Source organism: Danio aesculapii, chromosome 9, assembly GCF_903798145.1.
Source record: "Danio aesculapii chromosome 9, fDanAes4.1, whole genome shotgun sequence".
NCBI lineage: Eukaryota > Metazoa > Chordata > Actinopteri > Cypriniformes > Danionidae > Danio > Danio aesculapii.
In genome coordinates this window covers 39,399,900-39,417,386 of record NC_079443.1, presented here as the reverse complement: position 1 = coordinate 39,417,386, position 17,487 = coordinate 39,399,900, and the positions used below count along the sequence as shown (strand labels likewise).

At 35.1% G+C, this 17,487-nt stretch overlaps 1 protein-coding gene across 2 annotated transcripts in view; it reads right to left on the bottom strand.

Annotated features, from left to right (window-relative positions):
• Positions 1-1,077: 1,077 nt before the first annotated feature.
• tfcp2l1 (transcription factor CP2-like 1) overlaps positions 1,078-17,487 on the bottom strand; it is an 18,749-nt gene continuing 2,339 nt past the window's right edge. The window contains exons 2-15 of one of the 2 annotated variants that reach the window (XM_056465666.1): positions 16,926-17,068; positions 14,262-14,335; positions 11,494-11,599; positions 11,309-11,415; positions 11,083-11,235; positions 9,436-9,546; positions 7,325-7,422; positions 7,197-7,248; positions 6,998-7,091; positions 5,567-5,657; positions 5,401-5,483; positions 5,175-5,317; positions 2,800-2,851; positions 1,078-2,150 (exon numbers count right to left, since the gene is read on the bottom strand). In XM_056465666.1, coding sequence (XP_056321641.1) covers positions 2,113-2,150; positions 2,800-2,851; positions 5,175-5,317; positions 5,401-5,483; positions 5,567-5,657; positions 6,998-7,091; positions 7,197-7,248; positions 7,325-7,422; positions 9,436-9,546; positions 11,083-11,235; positions 11,309-11,415; positions 11,494-11,599; positions 14,262-14,335; positions 16,926-17,068 — 1,345 coding nt within the window. In that variant the 3' untranslated portion in view covers positions 1,078-2,112. Of the gene's footprint in view, positions 2,151-2,799; positions 2,852-5,174; positions 5,318-5,400; positions 5,484-5,566; positions 5,658-6,997; positions 7,092-7,196; positions 7,249-7,324; positions 7,423-9,435; positions 9,547-11,082; positions 11,236-11,308; positions 11,416-11,493; positions 11,600-14,261; positions 14,336-16,925; positions 17,069-17,487 lie in introns of those variants that run through there. The other variant, XM_056465667.1, reaches the window with a different exon arrangement.

The following is a 17,487-nucleotide window of genomic DNA, read 5'->3' as shown; positions in this document are numbered from 1 at the left end:
GATGGGCGACAATATTTGGCAGCCGAAAATTCGCTGCATCTCTAATATCAACACACTTTTAGATTCCCATTGATGCACATTTCTGCTTTGTGACTGGCTCTTAGACTAATATAGAGCAAAGATGCCCAAACTAGGGCCCATGGTAACCTTTGATTTGGCCCGCCATCCCATGTAAGAATGGTTTAGAGATTGTCATTTCAAATTCAATTTTTCAATTGTAATGGTGTGAAGAATCAGATTTAATATGTATTAATAGTTATTTAATACATACGACGAATAGAGGACAGTGCAGAGACTTTGGTGAGTGAATCAAGGCAAAGGCAGTTTCTGCTTGACTAGTGTATTCAGCATTGAACTCCACTGTGTTATAAATGTTATTGTTTGTTTTTATTGGAATAAGTTATCATTTAAAAAGTTATACTGCATTAGTTACGATACAATTCGATACAAAGTAAATTTTTCTATTTATTTTTTTAATATTATGAAAAAAATTAGGAAACTACCCATGGCAACTTTAAAGTAAAATAGTTTGGTATATTTATCTTCAGCCCATGGCTATCAATGAGATTTGGTTTTTGGCCCTTCATGCGAAACAGTTTGGGCACCCTTGATATAGAGTAAAAAGTCCAGAGCTTATCATTGTTATTGACATAAATTTTATTGCGATTCAATATAAAACTGGACTGACTGTTTCAATTTACTATAACTTCTATGTCAAGCTGCTTTGACACAATTTACATTATAAAAGCGCAATAGAAATAAAGATGAATTGAATTAAATAATATTGTTTATTGGCCCAGCCCTTACAGTGGTTTAATCAAAAATATAGTAAATACATAAATATAAAAAAAAAAATAAGTAAAACATGTTCCTTTGTTTAACATTTACCGTTCAAGAGTTTATAAAATGAAGGCATAAACATTTCTCAACATTTTTAAAGGTTCTCTAGCAACAAAGCTCATCATGATAATTTCATATAAATAGATAATATTGGTGAGATAATATCATGTCGTACAAAAATACATAATCATTTATCTGTTAGAAAAACTCAACTTCAAAATGCAAAGCAGGAAAACATCCTGAGCAAAGACTTTTATTTAAATATCCTCATTCTGATCAACAGAACCAGTCCAATATGAAACAGAGATTATTTCTAGTTAGAGGTGACTATCAACATTTTAAAATGCTACATTTTAAGTGTTTTTTAAGAAACAAATGACATACAAAAAAATTCAATATACGCATATTTACAGAGCTCAGCGTAGAGTACACCTCATTTTGAAAATGAATATTTTTGTCCATTTCTCAGTGAATATAGACAATGTATTTTAAACAAAAACGATAGATTTATTAAAATAATATTTTAGTCACAGAACATATTTAGAAATTGAAAGATAATACAATTAAATTCAAGCAAAACAATTACAAACTGCAAAATTTCAACTATATTTTTTATTTTTTCTGCTTCTCTTGATTTCCCCCTTCTTTAAAATTTGTATTTAATATTTTTCTATAACATGTATTTGGGTGTACTAGTTTTTGGATCATTATCGTGAGTTATTTTGTTAGATTAGCTCCAGATTTGGCTTCAGTACTGACTAATCTAATGTATATGCACAAATATAATATTGTATAGCTTCCTACTAAACATATGAATTTAAAAGATAGTATAGTGAGGGGTGTACTTATATATGCAGAGCAATGTAAATGAAATGTTGAGTTTTGTTTTTGGTAAGGCCACTTGCATGATAAATCACACCTTTTACTATTTTGAAAACTATAAAATAGGAAATAAACGTCAGATTATGTTTTGAAAAGAATTCAAGAATTTAATTTTACATGATAAAAACAATTACTATAAAACACATAGAAACAAAAATATGTAAAAAAAAAAAAAAAAAAAGAAAAAAAAAAAAAGAGCATAACTTACACAATTAATATATTAATTAGTTACCAGTAAAACCTTCCAGAAGATTCTCTCTCTTTATAGTGAGGCACAGTCATCATACAAAAATCATCCATATTCATTTGTTTCACATTCCACCAGGTGATATTTAGCTGAAAAACAGTCCAGTATTACGAAGAGAAGCTACAGACCATGCTTCAGTCAAGTCACTTCAGGACAACATGATATCCTTCATTCCTTTCATCTTTCATCACACAGGAAGAAAAAAGCAGCATTAAACACATATGACTGCAAAGTGTAGATTCATAGTGACTTTTTATAGTATTTAGTATCAGATTTATATAGATGTATATTAGATGTATATAGTAACCCATTTTTGACATTCATTCATGTTTCTTTGGCTTAATCATTTTATTCATCAGGGGTAGTCACAGCAGAATGAACGACCAACTTATTCAGTAATTGTTTTACACAGCGGATACCTTTCCAGCTGCAACCCAGTACTGGGAAACACCCATACACTCTCACATGCACACGCATACACTATGGCCCATGCGAACACAGACTCGAACCAGCGGCCTTCTTGCTGTGAGGCGACAGTGCTAACCACTGAGCCACTGTGTCAGCCTATATTTTACACATATAGATATATTTATATATAGTAACCTGTTTTTGACAAATACATTCCTAGAAGTCTGAAAACTTCTGAACTATTGCCTGATCAGTGAACCATTAAGACCAGAATGTTGACACAACCATATATAGCATTGCTGCTTTTGTTTGCGTTTGAAGTCAGCAAATATGTAGGCAATTTTTGCCCCATAACTCCTGTTAGATAACCAGACGGCCTAATCAGTATAGTTAAGATAAAAACAGCATGTCCGTGAAGTTACCTTTTACAGTGCTGATAGTGAAGCTCGTCTCCTCTGTAAAGTTCTGCACCATCTGAAAAAGCCAAATACTCGTAATCACACCAACACTTTTGAATACTGTATGAATGGATTAATGAATCTATTCTCTTTATATAGTCAATAACTGATTTTGGTTATAAATGTTAGGCAATTTATGACACCTAAAATAAAGCACTTTCAAACTAGAGATAAAAAATGGTGAATGCTGGAGAAAATGTGGAAATGTATGGGCTGATCATTTCCACATATTTTGGGATTGTAATATTATACACACCTATTGGCAGGATTTAAATAAAGAGATAAATGCAATAATGTGATTGAATCTGGAATGTAATTTTAAAGCTATGTACCTGGGAATTTACTCTTCAAAAATGCCAACAAATGATGCATATCTTCTCAATACACTACTAACATCTAGCAAAAAGGCCATTACAAAGAAATGGTTCAAGGAAGATCCTCCATCTGTAGGTGAATGGCATGATATAGTAAAAGAGGTGTATGATATGGAAGTACTGACACTTGACCTTGAGACAACAATGCTATAAAATTTCTGCATACTGGGATAAATGGCTGAGAAGAAATGTAATGTTTTAATTTTATTGTGGTGCTTTCATTTATATACATCTGAAGCCTGTTGATCTTTTGATATGCAACCCTCAACAACATTTTATATAGCAACATTTTATCAACCATAAATACAAATGTAAATAAGATTGTATTGGGTGACCCTTGAAACTTGTATTGTATGGTTTCTGTTCTGTTTAATTTAATTGTTTTGTTTTTTGTTTTGTTCTGAATTTTTTTTTTATATATAATAAATAAATAAATGTTAGGTTAAGAGCGCTGTTTTAGATACAGATAGTTATATACAGCTGACCGCAAAATTATTAGCCCCCTGTACAATATTTATTCTTTTCTTCTTATTCTTTATTCATTTCTCAAGTGATATTTAGCAGATTAAGAACATTTTCACAGTATTTTTTTTCTGGAGAAAGTCTTATTTGCTTTATTTCAGCTAGAATAAAAGCTGTTTTTATTTTTTTAAAGGTCAATATTATTAGCCCCCATTTTTTTGATTGGCTACAGAACAAACCATTGGTATACATTGACTTGCCTTACCCTAACGTGCCTAGTTAACCTAAATAAGCCTTTAATTTGCACTTTAAGCTGAATACTAATATCTTGAAATATATCTAGTAAAATATGATGTACTGTTTATCATGGTAAAGATAAAACAAATCAGTTATTAGAAAATAGTTATTAAAACTATTATGTTTAGAAATGTGTTGAAAAAAATATTTTCACCATTAAACAGGAATTGGGGAAAAACATAAGAGAATTAAAATATAACTGGAGGGCTAATAATTCTGACTTCAACTGTACATACATATAAAGTAAAACATTGTTCCAGTTTCATTTGGAATAAATAGGTATATTTATGTAAGAATTAAACAACATACTTATTCTAAGCTCTACTTAGTAAAATATGAAAGCCACAAGACATTTGGCCACAGGAGAAATGGTCGTGCCCAACTGAGCCTGGTTTCTCTCGAGGTTTTTTAATTCTTCACTTTCGCCAACTGGTGAAGATTTTTCAGTGGAGTGAGTTTCCACTATTTCCTTACTCTACAAAAGTAAAGGAGTAAAGTTTAAGAGTAAAAGTAAAGTAATGAGAAAGTAATGAGGCCGAATTGAGGAGGCTCGTTCTTTAGCCTTGCGCTGCAGATGTTCTGTTAAACTGTTTTCTCACTAGTGAAGCATTCAGTTTTTCCACTTGCAAAGTCTGCCATGTAAATAGCAAATGCACCATGGCGCGACGCAACTGACTCTTAAAGGGAATGTGAGATGACACTCTGAATGGTTTGATGCACGTTATGCTCAAAACACACCTAGAACTCATTAAGAGAATAAGCACAACCCTGTTAGACCATGCGCCGGGGAGCAGAGCATATTTTTCGGTCCTTAAAATAGCAAAAGTGGATTCAGTCACGCCCTTAATGCTTTGCACTTAGATTGTTAAAATAGAACCCAAAGTGGTCATATTAAATATGATTACATTTTAATTTATTTAAAACTTATTGTTGACAAAACTGTGATTCTTAAAAAGAGTATTTTAATATCATCAAACAATTCTTGATCTAAATATCCCTGAAAAAATGTTTGAAAACCCCTTCTCACATTCAAGCCATGCACATTTTCTGAAGAAGCCATCCTGATGCCAAGGTCTTGCCAACTTTGTAAACATGCAACACTTTGTCCTTTGGAAGAACTAGTCATTGTACAGGTTATATAACCAACAGTTTCTGAATGATCTGCAAATCTCTGGATTCTCCCGACTCGACTTTAGACGTTCTTACCTCATCTGAAACCAAGACATAGATCCCCTTCGGCCCTTGTCTATATACACCATGTATTTGCTGTGAGGGAACATTATATAGATTGGCTATCTTCTCAGTGAGCTCAAGGACAGTTAGGTCCTCTAGGTAGAGTGCATGGTAGACTACAAACAAAAACAATTACAGTATTAAGAATAAATGCTCATTCTGCATGTCAGGAAATCCTATAAATAGCACTGTTTCCTACCGCCATCACCCACTGCTTTTGTGTGCGGCTGGATCCTGTTCTGCAGCTGGGAGACATAGACAGTGAGACGCGGCTGGATGCACCTGAGAAACATCGACACAGAGAGTGTAAATAACATGTTTAGACACAGGTTTGAATGATTTGTTTGGTAAGTGAGGCGACTCACCTTCCTTTGATTGCATTGAAAAGACGAATGCCGTCAGCAGGACCACAGATCTGAATGAAGTCTTCTCGACCCATTTTTAGCAGATCGGAACCTGAAATCATAACAAATATTTCTTGTGTGTTTATTATGTTATCCAAGCAGAAAGTATACATTTTTGTCGACATGTTGCTCTCAGCACTGTGAGGAGTGTCTGTATGTCTCTAATCAGAATGAAAAAATGAATTTGCAAGTGCAAGTACATCATTCAGGGCACTGAATCACATTTAGTCTCTTGTATGTTAACCGTGCACAAATAGGAATAAGTTGCTGGCTGCAGATGACTTAACCTAACTGCAATTCACTGGTGTTGCTAATAACAAGGGTTTAGAATGTTGTTGATTTTTATGCTTACTGTATTCTTTTCGGCTTAGTCCCTTTATTAATCTGGGGTCGCCACAGCGGAATGAACCGCCAACTTATCCAGCATATGTTTTTACACAAAAGCAACCCAACACTGGGAAACACCCACACACTCATACACAAACTCACATACACTACGGCCAGTTTAGCTTATTCAATTTACCTATACCACATGTCTCTGGACTTGTTGGGGAAGCAGGAGCACCCGGAGGAAACCCACGCAAACATTGGGAGAACATGCAAACTCCACACAGAAATGCCAGCTGACCCAACTGAGGCTCGAACCAGCGACCTTCTAGCTGTGAGGGGAACTTGCTACCCACTGCGCCACCGCTCACTTCTTTAGATCTCAAATGTCTTGCATGAGTGCCATTCGCTTCTGCTGTTCTCATGTAAGTCCACCAGAGGGCGCTCTGTACACTTTTTAAGATCTCAAATTTCTCGCGTGAGAGCCATTCGCTCCTGCTGTTTTCATGTAAATCCACCAAAAACCACTGAGTACACTTTTTAAGATCTCAAAATTCTTGCGTGAGTGCCATTCGCTCCTGCTGTTCTCACGTAAATCCACCAGAGGGTGCTGTGTACACATTTTAAGATCTAAAATTTCACCCTTGAGTGCCATTCGCTCCTGCTGTTCTCACATAAATCTATCAGAGGCCGCTGTCGACTGACTGACTGACCAACCGACCGATCAGCTGCTCACGTGAAAAGGAACGGTGTCATACCGCCCCGTCTCATTAATTTAAAAACAGAATGCAGCCATACATACTTCTGACTACATAATTCGCGATCTCCAGAAATGTATATAGGGCTACGTTTTCAGAATGAACCTATATAATGTTTTAATAACAGCCTATATAACATAATGTTTTGTCAGTGTGCAACCACTTTATCAAATGATTTTTAGTAATGTATAACTAAAACTAAGTATACTTTTGGCTTTAATCTGTCCATCACAGCCTGAATTTGATCCATGATTAAACCAGTACGATGTCTAACAACATGATTTTCTGAGAGAATTCTTCAGCCCACCTGAGAAGCCAGAGAAGAGCCTGCAGAAAGAGGAGAACCTGTTACGATGAAGCCACTGCTGCGTGTCCTGTGTGGAGGACGATGGCAACAGGTGCTAATGGCAAAAAGAAGAAGAATAGCATCATCCATGTCCTCAAACACAAACCTATAAAGATAAGAGAGCACGGTATTAATGTTTTTACCAGCCTGCCGTACTTACATCAGAGCAGATGGGCAGAAGTAGCTCCCCCTGCTGGTCTGGAGAGCAGTTTCTATAATTGCAACAAAACAGGATTGTGATTGTGTTTATGTATTCATAAGGTGATTTCAACCTCAATAAGGACTCACTCCTCTGGAAAGCTGTAGGAAGTGTGAGCGCTGTGATAAGCAGGTGATGGAGTGTTGCTCGTGCTGCTGATAGATGGGGCTTCAGGCCAAGGGGAGCACTGAAAGAAAAAGAAATGTACTTGTTACAAAGAATATTGACCTTATTTTCAATATGGATTGCTTGGGTCCAACAAACAAGCATGTGAATTCCATACAGTGTATGTTTGTGTGTGTGAGAGGGCTAAATGTCCAGTCAATTTAAGAAAACACTCAAAGGAGACATGGAAAATTCAACAGAGTGATGCCAGCTTGAAAGATCTCAATAATTAACATGTGCACAGAAGTGAACATTTGATGAAAAATATGCTCTTTTCAAAATCCACTTAAAAAAAAAGACTACCTCTGTCATTAGCATTATATTTAAAACAACAATGACTCCGTTTACATGGACTACAGAAATCAAATTATTCACCTTAATCTGAATAAGACAATAATAAGGTGTATACATGAGTTACTTTTTGAATGTTCCTTTTATGATCCCGTTTTACATAGTATAGCACATAATTCAATTAACGTCATTGCTTCACTGCGCTATCCACGTTTCCTCTGGAGTTTTATGTTATTTCAGGTGTTTCCCTTTAACTGCAGTTTGGCCCTTTCACTTTCATTCAGGAACATTCCATGCATGCCCTCCGTGACAAACGAGATATTGGATGCAAGTATGAACTGCTGGACGAGTGTTGTTTTAATGGAATTTGATACCATACGTCGTATGGGGAAAAAAACTCTGCATCCGCGAAAATCCTTCACAACGGTTAGAGTTTGATTAAGGTGTTTACATGTCTGTACTGCACTTCAATAATGCCACTAAAATCGGCATACTCCACATATCTTAATCCAATTTCTGTTTTGTTTGATTATGACCTTAATCAGATCAAATTAATCAAAATCACTGTTTACATGGTAGACTCCTAATCAGAGTGAATGTGTCTGTAAAGTTTCAGCTCAAAACACCCATCAGATTTTTCATTATACCTTTGACAAGGTTCTATTTTATAAATTTTTTCACTAGGGGGCTGTTTTGTCATACTGCGCCTTTAAGGCTAGTCCTCCCCGCCCACCGTTTCTACGTGCCTTTCTGCGTGCCTTAATCTCCTCCCTCGGCTGCGTCAGACAACAGACAGACTTAAAGGAAGCAGACCTCACAAAGCGTTTGTGAGAAATACTACTGTAAGAACTTTAACATTGAGTATTTGTTGTGCAGTTGCATCGACGAGTCACACACAATGTCGCTACAAAGGTCAAGCGCGCATACACAGATACACAGCGCAGTCACACACACACACACACACACACACACACACACACACACACACACACACACACACACACACACACACAGAGAATGAGAGACAGACAAAGCGCGTCTAGTTTTGCACTGACTTTGCACGCATATGTGATAGGATACAGGTTAATCTCCACTGCTGTATGGATATCTTTTATGTGAATGTACAAAATAACCCTGATTTAATGTCCACAAACCGGGATTGAAGCGTCTTCTTTTATAATTGTTCTGACACGTGGCTGTGCTGATGAAGTAAAGCTAAGCTAAATCGCTGTAATTCATTACACACATGCACTGTTTTAAAACATTTTAAACATGTGAAAGTTACTCTTGATCACATTTGATGATGATTGATGAACCTAGCGAACTGAACATACCTTTTATACCCGGTTGCTTTGCGCACGTCTGGTCATGTTAATAAGATTTTACATGTGACTACCGGGACATGTTAATACGCGCAGCTATCAATCAATTCGGTGGGCGGGGGGATCGTACTCCTACGTCAAGTTGCGGTCGATCTGAAAACCGATCCAATTGGTCCACCGTTTTTTATGTTGTTAAATTGAATAAAAAAGGACTGGGTGTGTTTATTTCACCCCAATATGACAGTCTATACATCATACCTGCACATATGTCTGTCCAAACAGCTTGAAAAGTAGATTTTTCACCATAGGTGCCCTTTAAATTAATGAATGGTGTCCAAATAAATGTACTCACTAAAAGTAATTAGCAGCAATACTGTTATGATGTTTAACTATGTAATATAATGAAAAGGCAGATTTCCTACCTCAGTCAACACAGTTGTTTTATAGGACAGTTGGTATTTTTCTTTATCTTGAGGACTCCGTTTCTCGATCTTCTCTCTGTCAGTCTTGAGCTTGCGATCTGCACCCTTTGGCTTAATAAAGTTAAATCAATTAAATCAATAAATGACAGTTCAACCAAACCTTTAAATTCGATCATAATTTGCTTATAATCATGTTATTCCAAAATTGTATGACCTTATTTTTTCCCAATACGCATAAAAGCAGATATTTAGAGTTTGTAATTAATCCTCCAAGCAAAACTTGTTCAGAGAGTTCAGAGAGTATTTGGTATTTGGACAAACAGGTTGGTAATAAGTAAAGCTGCTGATTGTGGAGTTGCTTAATGATCATCTGCTGAGATTTTGAGAGATTTAAGGTGCGGTCACACTTGACTTTTCTTCCCATAGACTTCCATTCATACGCACTCGAATACGTCAGACCGGAAACGCGGGGTCATGCGTTAAGTTTCGCAGGTTGCTGCGGTGCAAAGTTCAAGCTTGGTGAACTCTGACCAGCTAAATCGCATCACTTGACTGCATGAGACCAATTGAGGATCAAAACATGACCTCTCTGGACAGAAATTAAAAACGTGGAGCAATCGCTCGCTTTTTTAATGTCTAATCATCTTGTTTAATCCCGCCCCTTTTCGCAGCGCCGCACGACAGAATTTCGCACACACAAAGCCTGGTGTGACCGTAGCTTTAATGTTTTATATTTTAGCTGATTTCATCTAAGGCTGAGACTGAAGTCATTTGTAGTTTTGTGGTTCTCTTCTGTGTTTCTGTTTATTAACAGCAGGTGTTCATCATCAGTGCTCAATCATCACCTAATTAATCCTTTCATTGTCTCATTAACTTGAGTAACTTTAACTCAATTTAGAAAGGGAGCAAATATTATCTAAACTGAGTAAATTTTATTCAGAGGATTTTACTGTGTAGTTTATGATAATATTGTACTTTGCTTTAACAGAGGAAGACTGAATTCATTATTTTTGATTGGACAAAAGTATTATCGTAGCTTCATTAAATTATGGTTGAACCACTGAAGTCACATACAATGTTTGGACGATGTTTTTTGGTACCTTTCTGGACAGAACATTTCATTGCCCTTGCTGTCTATGGAGGATAATGGAGCTCTCAGGTTTCCTTTAAAATACCTTAATTTGTATTTCAAAGATGAACAAATGTCTTTAAAAGTTGAGGATGAGTAATTAATAACAGACTTTTAATTTTTGGGTGAACTATTAGCTTTTAGACAGGAACTGACTGCCAACTATAGGCATCATTAGCATCACATTTATTTATCTATGACAGCCCTTAATATTGTTAGCTTAGAGTTACTGAGAAAGTCCTTGAATTTTGTTTCGATATAGCACACCCTTTTATTTCTTTCATAGAATGTTTTGATTGTTCGCACAATGGTGGTGCCATCACAGAGAGGCTGTAAATCACTTTCCAGAACCTTTTCATTCACTGTTACCAGCTTGTGAAACGATCTACCTAATCCCACACAAACAGCGCTTCTTGTGTGTAATGCCTCTTTATGTTTAATTGCATCCTCACTTGTAAGTCGCTTTGGACAAAAGCATCTACTAAATGATTAAATGTGGGGTCTTTAAGATGCTTTACCTTGAAGACTTTGACCTGGCAGCTGGCGGAGCACATGTGTTCAGTGTATTCTCCATGTGCACTGGCTGTGAAGGTGTCAATCTGAATCCGAAAAGGGACACCTTTCTCTCCACCGTGTTTTCTCGGAGTGAACTCTGTGCTAATGCAATTTACCTGTATATATAGAAACAGAGAAGTTACAGCTTATGTTTCTCGCTTCAGAAATAAAATAAAAGAATAGCTTTACCTGAATGAAGACAGAGGCATTTTTGTCAGGATCCCAGAGGAATTCTATGGTGTTGAGCTGGAGTGGGTGAGCGTGAGGCTCTATTATGCCCACTGACAGTGGGATATCTGAACGTTGTGAAATATATGACAATGTGTTTGATACGGTCCTTTAGAAATCTGCTTTATTATGAAGTCAGATCCCACCTATATCCAGAATTCTGTCTCCTGGTCGGTTCCACCTCCATCCCTCCAGCTGCTGATGCTCTGTGTATTGCAGCCGTCGGTCATGAAAAACAACACGCACAATGCTCTGGAAACAAGTATGACAAATAACACGTCAAGAAACAGTCCCACTAATTACAGACAAAAAAAATTTCGGCAAAAATTTAGACAAAAAAAAAACTTCAGAAATAACAAGTTTATGTTGTTTTCATTCACATCAATTTATTAAAAACAAGAAATTATAAATAAATTTTACAAGTAAATACGCCAAATATATAATACAAATAAATTTACAAGTGTCCCCATGTTTCGGTCAGTCCAGTCACAGTTGCATTAAATTTAACTTGAAATGCATGCAATACACCTTTAAGGCTATGACTGAAGTGGCATCATTTCACGGAGAAGAAGCTGACAGTGATCAAGGATGCACTATCACTGAACTGTATGACTTGAGCTTGTTCTTGAATAATTTTTTTGGAGGACGACAAGCTTAAGTCAAGCCCTGTCATGTTTTTTCTAAGCGAAAATGTATGTTTCTGGTAGAATGTTCTGCCACAGTGGAATGAACCGCCAACTTATCCAGCATATATTTTACACAGCAGATGCCTTTCCAGTGCGAGAATATAAATTTATATTATCTATTTATATATAACTGGTGTGACAGACCTTAAAATGTCTTGGTTTCCTGAGCCCTGACTGTCTCCAAAGTAATGCAAATTGTCAGTTTCACAGCACGGCTGTCTATAGTTTTCTCTTTTCGGTCACCTGGTCAGACGGTTTCTGTCTCCAGAACATCATTTGCACACTGTTTTCTGCCTTTGTCTTCGGGTGATACTTTCAGGTAGAAGAAACCCCTTTTGTTGATTAACTTATGTGGTCAGTAGCTGGGCAGGTTTTCTCAGCCTTACATGACCCTGCCGACAACAACACTTCATTTGCATGCTTTGTTTTAGAATGTATAAAAACCTAGTGCTTGCTGTACAGTTGAGAGTTTTCTTTCGATGACGCCACAGCCACGCTGAGTTCTTCTTATTAAAGGATTCTGCTTTGAAGACAACCGAAGGTTTTTTGTTTTTTTGGGCTCGAATTTTACAACAGTTTTGTGCTGTGAGCCAGACTAGAGAAATTCACAACACCAGCTGCAACTTAGTTAACCTATACTGCATGTCTTTGGACTGTGGGGGAAACCGAAGCACCCAGAGAAAACTGACGCAAACACAGGGAGAACATGCAAACTCCATACAGAAATGCCAACTGACCCAGCCAGGACTCAAACCAGCGACCTTCTTGCTGCGAGGTGACAGTGCTAACCACATAGCCACTGTGTTGCCCAAATGTCACATATATTTTTTATTTTCTTTATTAGTTTAACTGTCATGTTATGGTTAGAAAAACATTTTGGGTAGCAATTATACAAAAAATCTTATCATGCATAGTTATATGATGACATATTAAAAAGACTCAATTAATATGCATCTTAAAGGACAAGTGCAGCCTCTAAATACTAATTAATTGTATTAGTATTAATACACCCTAACCCTAACTTAAAAATGCTATACTTTCACAGTCCTTCAAACCACTAGCTTGTACCTATTTGAAAAAAAAATTTTTAAATTATTTTAATAAGTACGTCAAAAAAAGTATTTTCCGTGAATGTATATTTTTTAACAAAAGTAAAAAAACAAAACAAAGCATGTATACAAAGAAGACATGTATAGACCTGTGTATTAATAATTCTTCTAATATGTCATAAAAATATCATAACATTTGGGGCAGCAAGGTGGCACAGTGCGCAGTAGCGCTCTCACCTCACAGCAAGAAGGTCGCTGGTTCGAGCCTCGGCTGGGTCAGTTGGCAATTCTGTGTGGAGTTTGCATGTTCTCTCTGTGTCCGCGTGGGTTTCCTCCGGGTGCTCCGGTTTCCCCCACAGTATAAACACATGCGCTACAGGTGAATTGGGTAAGCTAAATTGTCTGTAGTGTATGTGTGTGAATGGACGTGTATGCATGTTTCCCAGTGATAAGTTGCAGCTAGAAGGGCACCCGCTGCGTAAAACATATGCTGGATAAGTTGGCGGTTCATTCCGCTGTGGCGACCCTGGATTAATAAAGGGACTAAGCTGACTTAAAATAAATGAATGAATCTGAACCTTTATTGTTTTACATTTATTAATACTCTAAAACTGTTTATTTCTAGGTCAAACTAATAAAATTTTTTCCATAAAAACAAAAATGTATGTGGTAAGTCTGAGCTGTGCTGTAACTAGTGTACAAACAAGTGATGCACTAAAACAAAATCATATAGTGTCATCATCATTCCCTTAAAGTCTCAATAAACCGGAAGCTGTGATCGTTACTTTTATTCATATATTATGACACAGTTCCTAGAGAAACACAATATTAAATGAGAGTTTTCAGTGATTGTTAATACTGCGAGCTGATTGGATGTAGTAAAGCAGGCATTTAATTCAGAAAGATCAGGAAAGGAGAAGAGCTATTACAACCATTAACAGAAGCCTCCTCCTCCTCACCATTTCTGTTTGTTAACATAACATAATTAACCATGACCAATACCTCAAAATCAAGTAATCTGATAATTTAACTGAAAACAAACAGGAAGTGCATTTACATATTTCAATTAAGGATTAGAAGGGCAAACAATTTTTATTTCGTAATGACATGCACAGATAAGCCATGTGAGCTAACAAAATCAATATGGTTAGTTTTGATTTCTTGGGGACTTTAACCTACCTTTACATATTTGCTGCTTACATCTGTATACTCCACCAGCTTCCTGTTAAGCATACGGATTTCATAGGACTGACCTACAGTGCATTATAACAAGAAAAAGGTGCAGTTATTCCAAGAACAAAAGACTGGCAGTGTCACTTTGTATAATAAATCACTATACAGTATGTGTCATATCTATCTGCATACCTCTGATTATTAATAGCAATCTGTACATATATTCATCTTTTGTAAATCTTTGTTCATAGTCAATACAACCTGTATATTATGTTCATAGTACATTCATCTGTAAATATCAGCATAGTTTTTCTATAATTGCACTTAATAACTTATACCTAAAGTGCTGAGCGTAATTGAGTACACCCTGTTTTGAAAATTAATATTTGTCTCCATTTCTCAGTGAATATAGGCAATGTATTTTGGTGAATTTAAACAAAACAGATTTATTAAACAGATATGTTTATTAAAATAATATTTTAGCCACCAAAAATATTTAGAAATTGAAAGATAATACAATTAACTTCAAGCAAAATAAATTTACAAACTGCAAAATTTCAACTAAATTAAAATTTTTTTGCTTCTCTTGATTTTTTTCCTCTTTTATAAATTTGTATTTAATATTCGTCTATAACATTTAAATTTAGGTGTACTGTTTTTTGGACTGTTATCGTAAGATATTTTGTTAGATAAGCTCCAGATTTGGTTTCAGTACTGACTAATCTAATGTATATGCACAAATATAATATTGTATAGCTTCCTATTAAACATTTGAATTTAAAAGATACATTTGTGAGGGGTGTACTCATATATGCTGAGCACTGTATATCCTGCACTTGCTGCTATTGCACTTAGGTTAGACCTAAACTGCATTTTGTTGCCTTGTACTTGTACATGTGTAATGACAATAAAGTTGAATCTAATCTTCTAATCTAATCTTCAGTTAAAATTTGAATTGGTTCACTACCTTTCATCAAAGTTGTCCTAAAACTATTGAACAACACCCTTTCTTTTCTTAGGATAATGTAGAAAAACATGTTGACTACTGTATTTTATGATAGTTAGCTTTTACTTGCAATGCACAAATTATTTCAATTATTATTGAATGACAACAAAACAAAACAAAAATTATTACACACAAGTAAAATAATCTGTAACCCTCAATATAAAATTAAAATCATCTTTCAACGAAGTAAATCAATCATTTACAACAGTGTTGACTTTGACTGTCATTAGAATTGATAGTTTTATCAATAGTATCATCCAAAACTTTTACAGAAGTAGACACTGGTGTATAAACTACCGGTCAAAAGTTTGGGGCCAGTTTTTTTTTTTAAATAAATTATTCTGTTCATCAAGGCAGCATTTATTAAATGTAAAAAAAAAAATACTGAAATTGTAAAATATTAATTACAATTTTAAGTAACTGCTTTCTTATTGAATGTAGATTCAAATGAAATTATTACTTCAGTCATTATTGCTTTTATTACTATTACCAATAATAATAATAATAATAATAATAATAATAATAATAATAATAATAATAATAATAATAATAATAATTAATATTAGAGTGATTTCTGAAGGATCCTGTGACATTGAAGACTGGAGTAATGAAGCTGAAAATTCATCTTTAAAATCACTGGAATAAATGATTAAATTAAATTATAAACTACTTTTAAACAGTTATTTTATAGTGAAATAACATTTGTAAAATAATTTGTAAAATAACTGACAATTTGTACTGTATTATTGATTAAATAAATGCAGGGCCGGAATAACCTATGGACATTATGGGCACAGGGCCAGGAGCCCATGCGCACTTGGGGACCCTATGAGGGGGATTTGAATCCGATTTGAATCCAACGTCTGATGAACTAATTTGTCTTTTTTTACCCATTTCATATCAGATTGGAATTACATTTATTTTTAATAGAAAGAACATTTCTGCTTAAAAATTAAAATAATGAAAAAGTCACAAGTGCCTCGTGGATATTTAATAAAGTTGAGCCTATTTCATGTGTCTAAACAGTTATTTTAAATATTCCATAAACAGTTACTGTCTACCTGCTGTTAAATGTTAGAGACATCTTAATATAAATAATTTGTATTTACAATGTTAGTCGCCCTGCTTCACCCATATTCTCCGACCTCATGGCTCCGTTCTAGACGTTTACTAGATGGCAAATGCCTTAATAAAGGTGCCTCCCTCTCTGTAAAAAAGCGCATTTTGCTTAGACAACTATATATTTTCCTCTTACCAAACAGTAGCCACCAAATATTAGTGTTATTATTGTCATTATTTTTAAATTGTCAGAGAATGACACCATCAATAAAAAGCACACAGACTTCTTTTCTTTTCTTCTTTTTTTAACTAAACTATAATAAATTGCTACACTGTAATTATTTGCTGTAAAAAAGTATTATATTATTCTTATTTTTTAATTCAACTATAAGGTGCGGCCGGGGCCTCTCAATTGTTAATCTGGGCCTGAGCCTTGGTGAGCAGGATAAGCTTATTTTAAAACATTTATAAATCATACTGACCCCAAACACCGGTAGTGTATAAAGTAATAAAATGAACATAAGTTGAAAAGGAATAACGCCAAGTGCTATAAATGCAACGTCAATCATTAAAATGTAAACACAAGGCTAGTTATTTGAGCATACCTTGATTAAGATATGTGAGTGTTTCATCATGGAGTTTCACAGCTGGAGAAGTGGCTGCACAAAGCACATAATGAAAAGGAGATGCTCCGATCTCTGCAGCCTGATGTTCTTCTTCATGCTTGAGAAACGGAGCAAGAGCATCTCTGAGAGAAATACAAAGTTAGTGTCCATGCTAACAAATAAAGTACCAAAATATTTATATATATATATATATATATATATATATATATATATATATATATATGAACAAATGTAAATATACTTTAAATTATTCAAAACAAGCGGGTAAAACCTAGTGGCAAATTGAAGTAAATAACGATGTAAATTTTATTGTGGCTCTGCACCATGATCCTTATAGCACGTCAATGTCATTACATTTTTCCTATTCTAGGGTCATTATCACTATAAAGTGCCTTTGATGTCCCATGAGATTGAATCAGTCCTATGTGAACATAATGTGAAATAATGAAATTCTGATGTTTTAATATAGGTGGTTAAACCTTTACACACATACAGGTAGGATTATAAGTGTTTTGAAATATGTTTTTGTCAATTTTTGCCA